At 40.4% G+C, this 12,294-nt stretch overlaps 1 protein-coding gene across 3 annotated transcripts in view; it reads right to left on the bottom strand.

The window, feature by feature from the left end:
- Window positions 1–1,931: 1,931 nt before the first annotated feature.
- LOC143283251 (carbohydrate sulfotransferase 13-like) overlaps window positions 1,932–12,294 on the bottom strand; it is a 20,117-nt gene continuing 9,754 nt past the window's right edge. For all 3 annotated transcript variants that reach the window (XM_076589423.1, XM_076589424.1, XM_076589425.1), the window contains exons 5-7: window positions 10,972–11,142; window positions 5,964–6,222; window positions 1,932–2,796 (exon numbers count right to left, since the gene is read on the bottom strand). In XM_076589423.1, coding sequence (XP_076445538.1) covers window positions 2,485–2,796; window positions 5,964–6,222; window positions 10,972–11,142 — 742 coding nt within the window. In that variant the 3' untranslated portion in view covers window positions 1,932–2,484. The remainder of the gene's footprint in view (window positions 2,797–5,963; window positions 6,223–10,971; window positions 11,143–12,294) is intronic.

Genomic DNA, 12,294 nt, shown 5'->3' on the forward strand with positions numbered 1-12,294 from the left:
CTGCTAAACGTTGCATACAAAATCAAATCATTATGCACAGCCAATCCTTTATTAAACTGTCTTGCCTAAACTTATTGTGGGAGACCAAACTACTTTCATCAGGAATAAATATATTGGCGACAAATACTTAGAAGAACACAATCTACCCTGGCTTTTATTAAACGACTTTGAGAAAGCATTCATTTTAGTCAGTTGGGATTTTGTGTTCAAAGAACTCAAAGCATTTGATTTTAAAAAATAAAAAGAAAGAAAGAAAGAAAAATGGATATGTAAACGGATAAAAACATTCTATGCTAATATCAAGTGTTGTGTTCTTGTTCATGGCCAAGTCTCAAAATGGTTCTGTGTATAACGAAGATACAGACAGGGAGACCCATTGTCACCATATCTGTTTATCTTATTTGTTCAAATACTGGTAATATTGACATGTGAAAACAAAGATGTATATAATGATTAATAATACGAAACATAAACTTTCTCCATATGCAGTTGGTACTGAATTCCTTTTAGCAGGCAACAAAAAACAACTTAACATTTGTATACACACAGTGGACAAGTATGGATGTAAATCAGGCATGTGTATGATTTCTGGAAAAACGAGAGCAGTCTGTCTGGAAAACACTATAATTCTAATATTCGCTACGTGGAATATCCATGTACAAAATGAAACCCACCAGAATGTAACATTTTATTTGTAAATTTGTGCAAATATATACTGTTCTTTAAAAAAAAAAATAGCAGATATCACACATCTGTTTTGGTTATGGATATGAAAACCAATACCCTTGGAAGGGTGTCTGTTTTACAATAACTATTTTTGTCCAGATTGATCCATTTGTAGACTTTGCTGCCCCACCCATCAAACAATTTTTTTCACACTTGATAAAATCATCTGTAAACTTGTGTGGAACAAAAAGAATGATAAAATCAATAGTAAAACAACGCGAAAAAGAATTGAAGATGGCAGTTAAGGGACTACTGGAATTGAAAATCCTTCCATCTTGACATGGATTTGGTAGAAGGGATGGCAAAATGCAAAAAAATGTTAAAGCGACCAATTTTCCTGTGCTTGATATATCAACAATTAATGGTCATGAATAACTTTTTTTCGAAATCAAATACTTTTTAGACAGAAGTAATGAATGCATGCATGGAATTTTTCACAAATTCAGTTATAATAACTCTGATGAAATTCTTGCAGAACTAGCATCTTACAATCGAAGGATAGAGATTGGGAAAACATGCAAGTGTAAGAAACATTGGTAAATAAAGAAATACACTGTACCGTAAACTTTTTCCTTGAAATGGACACTTTATTTCTTATAAAGATTTCAAACGTAAGCATATCATTAATACAAATTATCTTACTTGTACTGGTTCTGAACGAACGCAACTGTACATAATGATAAATGTCTGAATGATATGTCTATTTTGTTCAAGAAGTTGATGTCTGTTCAAAGTGGGACCAAAAAAAAAACAAAAAACAACAACAACAAAAAACAACAACAAAACAACAAAAAAACACACACACAATAAACTTAAAATTTGCTGGCAAGGTTCCCGATGTTTAACTGAAATGATCTCAAGAGACTGGCGTACTAAAGAGAGATCAATACAGTTTTTGTAACATAGCGAGATATTGTACGGGAAACACTATTTGGCAGTGTAAAACAATTCAATGTTTCTGGCAAGCATTCATGGATGTGATAAATGAAAATGACAACGTGTTCGAAATTTGCGTAAAACTGGACTACTGGTGATACTTGGAATGGAAAAAAACATGGCCATTTATCCTACCTTTATTTTCAAATTGTTATTGTAGAAACACTTGTACCAGTGCAAGGTAAACAAAATTGTACCTATCCTGCAATGTTTCACTAATAAACTGAAATACAGATATACAATCAAAGAGTATACAGCCCGAAAAAAAACCCAAAAAACTTTGTTCATAATTACTCTTTTCAGCAGATGGATTCAATGTAAAGCACAGATTTTGAATAATTTAATGTTGTTTTTTTCTCTACATTACGCAGTTGTGGTAAGGATATAGCTCTATCTAGTATCTTACAACTTAGAGCAAAGCCGCATATGTTTACAATAGTTTGATTGGCAATCGATCCATTCTGGATTGCATTTGGCATTTATATGTCTTACTTTCATATATCGAGTCTTGCCAGCATCTGTGTGTGTGTGTGTGTGTGTGTGTGTGTGTGGTGTGGTGTGGGGGTGGGTGGGTAATTTTTTCTTGCTTTTCCCTTAAAAAAATGACCCTGTCACAATGCTGTTTTTCCCTTTTCTTTCTGTCATTTATATATAGCTTACTGTCAATGATACTGTATGTCTTTTGTATGTTAATCTGTTGAAAATGAAAGTGTTCAAAAAAAGGATTTTGATAATAACCTATGGACGATTTTCGAATTCTGGAATGTGGGAAAAAAAGCATTATTAAAAAGTTGGTAGAATCTGAATAGAGAAGACACTCGGTCACTGTCTGTTAAAGTGAAAGACCGGCTTTGGACGCTGCGATTCATTGAAGCGCCGATCCACTGAGCAGTCATAGCCGAACAGATCGCAGTCTCTCTGCAGCACGGCTTGCAGTTTGTGGAGCAGATGGTGGGGCACAGAGTAGTAGGCCTCCCTCATGGCCAGATCCTTCTGCAGTTGGACTGCCTGACGGTCCGTGACTCCCAGGTAGGCTGCCTGAACCTTCTGCAGGAACTGCTCACAGGTCACATTTTTTACCTCCGCCTCCTTGCGCCAAGGAAAGCTGTCGTTGATGGACAGGTAACCTCTGATCTGCAGAGAAGAGAAACACGACGTGACCACAGACACAGCCTTCAACACTCCCCTCCATGTAGTGTGAGGTCTGCTGTAGGCTTTGGGTCATATACAAGCACTGCAATGTGAGGCAATGCAACACAATACAGTACATGAAACGAAACGAAACGCAACTTAACACAGTTCGACACAATACAATACACTACATATTTGTACTGTATTCTGTTGTATCCAGTGTGTACAATCAATATTTCTGCTTTTGGTAAATGTGGTCTTTTTTCTCTTACACACACATATATAGGCTTTGTTGTCAGATGCTAAATCTTGGTTTGTTGTTTACTGTGGCCTAGTGTGGTACACTAGGGGACTGTTTGCCCGATGGCATAAAGCTGGAGACCCAGTTTACTCTCAAGCCAGGTGTCAGCAAACAATGGTGACTTTTTAGTACTGCGTGAAGAAGCGGAGGAAGCGGTAAGATCACTGAAGAATGGATAAGTAGCAAGCACTGACGACATACCTGCTGAACTATTAAAGCAAGGAAGAGATGCAGTGACAAATATCTTTACCAGAATCAACAAAACCTGGCAGACTGGAGAATGGCCAACGACATGGACAGTCTCTAATTGTCACTATACCCAAGAAAGGCAGCTTACAACTCAGCTAGGTTTACATAACTATCAGTTTGATCAGCCAAGAAAACATGCTCAAAGTAATACGGAACAGACTCAGACCACAGGCAGAAATCACTGCAGTTGTGTGTGAGAAATATAACCAACACCAACAAAACATCCAACATGTCTTCATCGACATTAAGAAGGCATTTGACCGCGTGTGGCATGATGTCATGTGGGCAACCATGAAGAAGTGCAAAGGCCAAAAACTGATCAATACCATCTGACAACTGTGTGCAAAAGCCAATTGTGCAGTCCTCGTTCAAGGAACTGTCGACGACTGGTTCCACACGTCAGTTGGGGTATGTCAAGGCTGCCTTACATCTCCTACACTCCAACATCTTCAGGGAATGTGTTATGACTGATGCCGTAGTAGGACACTCTGGCACTATCAGCATCGGAGGACGTACCATCACAAATCTCCAATTTTTATTGTTATGGATGGCTTGGCAGGCAGTGAGGAAGAACTGGCAGAACTGGTCGAAACATCAACTAAACATTGGACGAAACGTCAACTAAACATTGGACGAAACATCAACTAAACACTGGACGAAACATCAACTAAACACTGGACGAAACATCAGCTAAACATTGGACGAAACATCAGCTAAACATTGGACGAAACATCAACTAAACACTGGACGAAACATCAACTAAACATTGGACGAAACGTCAACTAAACATTGGACGAAACATCAACTAAACACTGGACGAAACATCAACTAAACATTGGACGAAACGTCAACTAAACATTGGACGAAACATCAACTAAACACTGGACGAAACATCAACTAAACACTGGACGAAACATCAGCTAAACACTGGACGAAACATCAACTAAACACTGGACGAAACATCAACTAAACACTGGACGAAACATCAACTAAACATTGAACGAAACATCAACTAAACATTGGACGAAACGTCAACTAAACATTGGACGAAACATCAACTAAACGTCAACTAAACATTGGACGAAACATCAACCAAGCATGGAATGGAGAGCAGCACCTAGAAGATAAAACTTATGACAAACAGCAAGGACCCAATCAAGACCAAGATCAAAATCAGTGGACAGCAGCCGGAAACAGTGAAGCAGTTTCAGTACCTTGGCACCATCACTGGTGAAGAAGGGACCAAAATACTGACAGCTGTGCAGGCTGCAACGGCGCTTGAAAGACTAAAGCCCACTTGGAGAGGCAGGAACATCAGTCTCAGAACAAAGCTGAAGTTCCTGCATGCACTTATTCTGTCTTTTTCTTGTCTGCATGTGAGTCCTGGGCTATCACAGCAAAGCCTCAGAGAAGGATCGAAGCAGCGGAAACAAAATGACTCAGGAGACTCCTTGGTATTTCCTACAAGGACCACATAAAAATTGAAGACGTTGGGAAAACCATCAGACAGCGAGCTGGTCAGTATGAAGACCTCCTGACCACGGTGAACAAAGGAAAATGAGATGGCATGGCCACATGACAAGGTCTGACGGACTCCTGAAGACCATCCTTTGGGGAACAGTGCAGGGGAAAGGAAATGAGGCGACACTGAAAGAAGTGGGCAGACAATATAACTGAACGGACAGACAGGAGTTTTACCGAAACTCAGGCCATATCCCACAACCAGCAGAAATTGATAATGTTGGTGATGTGTTCAGCAGTACAGTGCCCCCACGACCAGACCAGGTATCGGGACCAATGACAGCGACAGTAGCGTTAATGCTCCCTGCCTGAGTAATCGAATGTCCACGGGTTCAGGTCCGGGATACATAATTGGATTTTTACTCTCACCTGCCTCAGGCCTTGAGTGGTGATCTGGGTGCTAGTCATGTGGATGAGATGACAAAGTGAGGTCCCGTGAGGAGCATGCACTTAAGCGTACGTAAAAGAATCACAATACAATACCACGCAACGCAGTACTATACAGTTTAAGCTGCAGTTTCTTAAAGAGGCATCAGTGCGTTCGAACAAATTCATACACGCTAAACCACATCTGCTAGGCAGATGCCTGGCAGCAGCACAACCCAACGAGCTTGTCAGGCCTTGAGTGCATGCAAGTAGATTTGTGTACCTATCACAGTGGAATTCATGTACATGATTTTGCCAGATGACAGCACTTTTGTTGCCATAGGTTGTTTTTCAGTGCACACGGGACCTTGGTTTATTGTCTCACCCGAATGACTGGACGCGCAGTTTGATTTTCCAGTTAAACTTGAGAGAAAGGGCGATAGCGTAGATCAAACTCAGACCCTCACGGGCACTGTATTGGCAGCTAAGCATCTTATACATTCTGCAGCCTCCCTAAAATACAATACAATACAATACAATACAATACAATACGTGGACATGCAGGCGCCACGCGCTTGTGTGTGTGTGTGTGTCTGTGTGTTTGTGTTTGTGTCTGTAGCCCAATATTGTCGTCGTGACCATTCTGATACCCCTTTGCCTGTCTGCCTTAGCTGTAATGTTTATAAAAATCATCCATAATGTTAACTAACCAACCAGTGTACTTCAAACTGACCTGGAATGTGACCCAATTTCTTTTGAGGAATTGATATTTCGTGAAACAATTCAGGGAGGTGTTTTTCTTCATTATTTCAAATGCTCTTTTCGACACGTCACGCAGGATGCTCAATTCGCTCGTGGTGTTGAACTTCTCCTCGTCTCCCAACACCTCTCGACTGTCCACCCCTACTGACGTCAGAACGTTCTCTACGTCAGAGCGAAACGTTTCCATCTTGCTGATGTAATCGTAGGATATATGACAAGGGAAACAACTCCTGAAAAAGACAAAGTTTTAATTATTTGGTTTTGTGGAAACAGTGGTTGCGAGGTGTGTTTTTGTTTGTTTGTTTGTTTGTTTTTTTGTTTTTGTTTGTTTGTGTTTTGCTTTCAGATTCGGAATTTAATTTATTTGTCAATATTGGTTGGACACGGCATTGAAAAGCAATAGCTGAAATGTCAAAATACGTAACCGCTGTTCGAATACTCTCAGTGGATTTCTCTTTCCGCATTCAGTACTATCCAACCTCAGCTGAAGGCCAAGAAACTCCTGTCCTACAATGTTTGCCCTCAAATTGTTTTTTGGATCATTAGCTTTCTTTTGAATAGATCTCAGTCTGTCAGATTTCAACAAGTTCTATCATCTGTAAAATATATACTACACTTCCACTGGTTCCCCTCAAGACACTGTCGTATCACCTGTTTTATTTACTTTATACACAAATGATTGTACTGGCACTGAATCCACCCCTTTAGTAAAATGTTCTGATCTGCACTGCAGGATCTATCGAATTCTGACAATGTTTACTTTGACTGTGTGAAAGCTTTTGCATTCGGGTGCGAGGAAAACTATTTAGACCTTACTTAATAAGCAGAAGACTAAAGAAATGCTGACGGGTTTTTGGAGGAATCCATCCACTGTGTCAGACCGTTTTATTCGTGGTGTGAAAGTTGAGCGTGTAAATGAGTATAGATATTTAGGGAAAGTTATTGACAAGAAATTAAACTTTGCTGCTAATGCCCATCTTAATAATAACATTAAAAAAATGTCAGTCCATAATTTATTGTTTACAAAAGCTCAGAAGCCTAAGTGTCAGTGATAAAGTACTACAGAAATCTTAGATGTTTTATTGAATCAGTGTTAACGTTCTTTCATTTGTTGGTATGGAAGCTTAAGTGTGAAATGTAAAAATGTTTTGAACAGGATAGATAATTTCTGCAGTAAGATCACAGGAGTAAGACAAAATAGACCAGCTGTTCTCTTCGCACAGCGAGTCACACAAAAAACAAAAGTGATCTCAAATGACAGCAACCGTGGAATCAGTAAATACTATCGACTTTTACCACCTGGAAGACGCTACAGGACTCTTACATTTACAACTCTTAGAACTAAAAACAGCTTTATTCCTGTGTCAGTTCAATTAACTTTGACCCTCTGTTGATGTAACGTGTTGTACCGAATAGGCTGAATTCAAATTGTGTGTGTGGAGGGGGGGGGGGTGGAGGGAGAGGGGAGGAAGCGGGAGCAGGAAGGGGTGTATGTGCGTATGTGTGTGTGGCGTGCGTGTCTCCATGTGTGGGGGTGAATGCAAGGAAGAGAGAGAGGGGGGGGGAGGTGTGCAGAGAGAGAGCTTTTATTATTTTTATTTTATTCTATTTTTCATTCAGAAGTTTAGCTGTTTAAACCATGAGGACATTATCTTTACAGTGAAAGTGATTTTATCTTTCTAAATTTGAATTTCAGCTGAGATGTTTCTTTTTATTATAAAGATGTTGATCGTAGAGATGTAATTGATGTTTATATGACTTGATTATGATGTTTATATGCCTGCAATTGATGTTGGATACATTGTGCATGTGTTTATACAATAAGTGTGCAAAGGGTGCTTGCATACGGACTTGTGCGCTTGCGCACGTGTGTGTGTGTGTGTGTGTGGAAAGATTTGGATTTTGTTTATCGGACTTGCTTTGCTATGACTGAGTTGAGTGTTATTTTGTTATATTATGTTGTATGCCAAAGTTTACCGTTTTGCTTGTAATCTGTATGTATCACAAACTTAGCCAGACTTAATTTCTCCATTGAGATGATAAAATCAGTCTGATTTTGATTCTCATTCTTAACCTTGGGAAAGAGTGTCCACAATATATGCCTGATACCGTCCAATTCAGCCAATGTTAACTGGTTTGAAAAAAAAAAAAAAAAAAAAAGTTCTTACCTGGATGTTTTCACATTTCTTCCCTACTGTCTGGTGTTTTTATATCTTCCCAACTTTCTGGTGTCTTCCCACTGATTTCTTACAGTCTGGTGTTTTCCGAAATCTCTGTTATTGTCTGGTGTTTTCCAATATGTTTTCTGTTATCTGGTATTATCTGGTGTTTCTCTTTTCTTTCCTACTGTTTGAAGTTTTTCTATATCTTCCCCAATGCTTGGTGTTTCTTATATCTTTTCTGTTCTCTAACATTGTTTTGTGTTTCCCAGACCTTTCATACGGTTTGAAATTTCCCCATTTTTTCTCCACTTCCTGCTGTTTTCCCATATCTTCTCTATTGTCTGGTGTTTTCCCACACCTCCCCTATTGTCTGGTGTTTTCCCATGTCTTCCTTTTATGCATCTTCCCCACATTCTGATGTTTCCCCCATTCCTCCCTTACTGCCTACTGTTTTCCCATATCAGGGAAGTTGTGCAGGCCCACATACGTCGGACTTTCGTCGGGACTCCCCGCTTATTTTTAGCGAGAACAGTGTGCGCATGCGCGTCTCCATTGCCGGTTTTTCTTGGTTACAGAAATGCTAAAATTTCGAAGTGGAAATCGCCTGTTCCGCCAAATAAGGTTTTGAACGTTTTCGGTGAATATTTTAGCATGTTTACATGTTATTTTACGTTTTATAATTACACCAGTTATTTGCTTTAATCTTGTATGTTTACTTTGATCGTGTTTCTTGTGAAATCTCTGCCATTCAAGTATTCGAACTGATCTGTTTAAAATTCAACACAGAGCCTCATCTGGCTTCGACTTTGGAGAGACTCGACACACCGAATATCAGTTTGAAGCATCATTTTATCCACAGCATGCACACTTTTTATGTCTTTGTGAAATTGTGGGAAGTGGATATTGTTGTTTTGGACAATTGTCGACGGGATCTATTATAAATATTCCGTTTCAAGGCAAAGGTTCCAAGCCGATTACGTGATCTGCTTCTGTCATTTCTTTACGCCAGATCTCGATCGGAGAATCTATCCCCCCCCCCCCCCCCCCCAAATTTTTTTTTTGAACATACTGCGTTGCTTTCTTTTAAAATGCTGTATATGTCTTGAGTTCTAAAGACTTTTTTGACGACCTAGTTTTTGTTGTTTGGTTCAGTCCGTGCAAATAAAACGATGTGATACTGATAGATCTCTGCCGAAAAGTAGTCCGAAGAGATGCGGTGCACACCCAGAAAAGCTGGTTGCAGTGGTGGCCTGCTCATGAAGTCATTTGACCTTTTTCAGTCGCTCTGCAAGCGACGAAACGTTCCCGACGAAAGCGTGTGCACTATCTCCCTACTGTGAGTACTGCTTGGAGTTTAACTATATCCCCCCTACAATTTGGTGTTTTATTATCTTCCCTGCTGCCTTCTGTTTTCACACATCTTCTCTACTGTCTGATATTTTTGCTTATCTTCCATTCTGCCAGGTGATTTTCCATATCTGTTCTCTGCCTGATGTTTTCCCATATGTTCCCTGCTGTCTGGTGTTTTCACATATTAATTGCAATGTTTTTAAAAGCGAATATGTGAAATGCTTTTATTTCAGAACATATGTTTATTACTCTTGTTTAATCAAGTTATCCGCGTGTGTGGGGTGGGGGTGGGGGGTGCGGTGCGGGTGTGTGCTGATTATCTGGTTGTGGTTTTCCGCAATTCATCTTTATTCTTATCTTATCTGTCTGTTATAATCAATGTGCAGTATAGTAGGCTATGTTTATAATTATATTCAAATAATGTTTCTTAATTCTATCTGTTTTTACATTAAGAATACTAGTTATTACCTGCAGTGTGTGGATGTATGTATGAAACGATGTATGTGATATTTTTTACTTTTGTATCTTCGTAATATTTGTAGGGGCTGTTGTTGGCTTTTACAATTATGGTCCCCATGTTGTCTATGTTGTGATAATGCACCTGACCAAATTTGTCCAGTTGGAGATAATAAAGTTATTCTTATCTTATCTTATCTTATATCTCCCCTGGCGCCTGATGTTTTCCCATATCTTTCTCATTGTTTGGTGTTTTCCCATATCTTTCTCATTGTTTGGTGTTTTCACATTTCTCCCATGGCGCCTGATGTTTTCCCATATCTTTCTCATTGTTTGGTGTTTTCACATATCCTCCTTCTGTCTGGCGTTTTCTCACGTTTTCTCAATATCTTCTCATTCACTTGGTCTCCTCCAAGATCTCCCTTCGTGTCCTGGGAATTCCGAATTCATCTCGTCCATGCTTGGGTCTTTCAGACACTTTTCCTTCACCACAAGCCCAAACTCCACTTAGGTTTGGATCTGTTCCATATTTCACACGAAACTGAATTGGAAATCTGTGTGTGTGTGTGTGTGTGTGTGTGTGTGTGTGTGTGTGTGTGTGTGTGCATCTGTATTTGTTTTTTGTTTTTTTATCACAACAGATTTCTCTGTGTGAAATTCGGGCGGCTCTCCCCAGGGAGAGCACATCGCTATACTACAGTGCCACCCATTTTTTTTGTATTTTTTCCTGCGTGCAGTTTTATTTGTTTTTCCTATCGAAGTGGATTTTTCTTCAGAATTTTGCCAGGAACAACCCTTTTGTTGCCGTGGGTTCTTTTACGTGCGCTAAGTGCATGCTGCACACGAGACCTCGGTTTATCGTCTCATCCGAATGACTAGCGCCCAGACCACCACTCAAGGTCTAGTAAGGGGGAGAAAATATCGGCGGCTGAGCCGTGATTCGAACCAGCGCGCTCAGATTCTCTCGCTTCCTAGGCGGACGCGCTGCCTCTAGGCCATCACAATACTTACACAAAGTAAGGAGTGTAATGTTGATCCATCCCAGTAGGAGGAAAACGTGTTACGTAGTCAACCAGGTGACTGAATCGCAGGTTCATCACCGCACAACGGTTCTGCCTCTCGGACTGTGGCATCTTCACCAGGCGGGTCATTTTCACCAGGTTTTCTGAGATCCCGAACAGCCTGAAGAAACGGGAAATAGCAGTGATGAATAAGTGCCAGTAATCAGCATCACCCACAGACGGGCAGATTTATTGCTTTCTTTGTTTTAGTTTGTGTGTGTGTGTGTGTGTGTGTGTGTGTGTGTGTGTGTGTGTGTGTGTGTGTGTGCATTTATAACAGATCTGAGGCTGTGCTTTATTCTCTTTTAGACAGAGAGCCAATGGAGAGCTTGCAAGGGACGAGTGATATGCTCAGACCTTTTCTTCCTGAGGACGAGTTTGGCGACAAAATTTTGTTTGCTCTGAAAAGGGTGAACAGATGAGGCAGACAGACCAAACAGAGAACGTTAGCGTAGGTTGGGCTAATTGCGATCGATCCAGTCAAATCGACCAGCTCAACGTGTGTAATGTACAGATAACGGGTTGTATAGTGGTCAAATGTAGCTCTTCCGTTTTTTGAAAGGCTTTCTCTTACTGGTTGCACCCGGAGAAATTCGTCTTCTCCTTCTTTTCAACGTTTTTTTTCAACGGTTGAAATAACAGGGGGGCCTGAGGGTAAATGCGAACGGGCAAGTCTTAATTGCGAACGATGGGTTTGGGTACACGTGGACAACTAAAACAGAAGCAGGTCTTGAACTCATTAGACATAACGTATTATTGGAACATGGCACCAGTCTGTCGTGGTGCTGGTTTTGATCACACACACACACACACACACACACACACACACACACACACACTGAAACACGCACGCCACACACACACCAGAGAGCGCTCAGTAACTGTGCAGCATCGTTCGCAAATAGACTCAGCCAGACTCAGTCAAAATATTTTAGGGTTTACTTGCAAATGACAATATTTTGGAGATTCCTGTCAAAGTGACATTCTGATCTGTCACCAACCTGCTTTCTTAAATCATCCCAGCACTGCTAATACACAATTCATTCAACATATCCAATCAAGTCAGCTATTTTAAACTGTGTCAAAGTTCAAGCCCCATCACTTGCTTCCCTTGATTTTAGGATTTGGGAGCACGTTTGTGAACTTGGTCGGAAGTGATGCGCGAAGAGAAGCAAGAGCGCGGAAATAGCCAGAAATAGCTGATGTCTGACTGGTTCTTGGAAATGGATTTTCATTCAGGTATTAAGGAGGTCGGAGCAGACGTTGAATTGTG

Source organism: Babylonia areolata, chromosome 6 (assembly GCF_041734735.1).
Source record: "Babylonia areolata isolate BAREFJ2019XMU chromosome 6, ASM4173473v1, whole genome shotgun sequence".
NCBI classification, from domain to species: domain Eukaryota; kingdom Metazoa; phylum Mollusca; class Gastropoda; order Neogastropoda; family Buccinidae; genus Babylonia; species Babylonia areolata.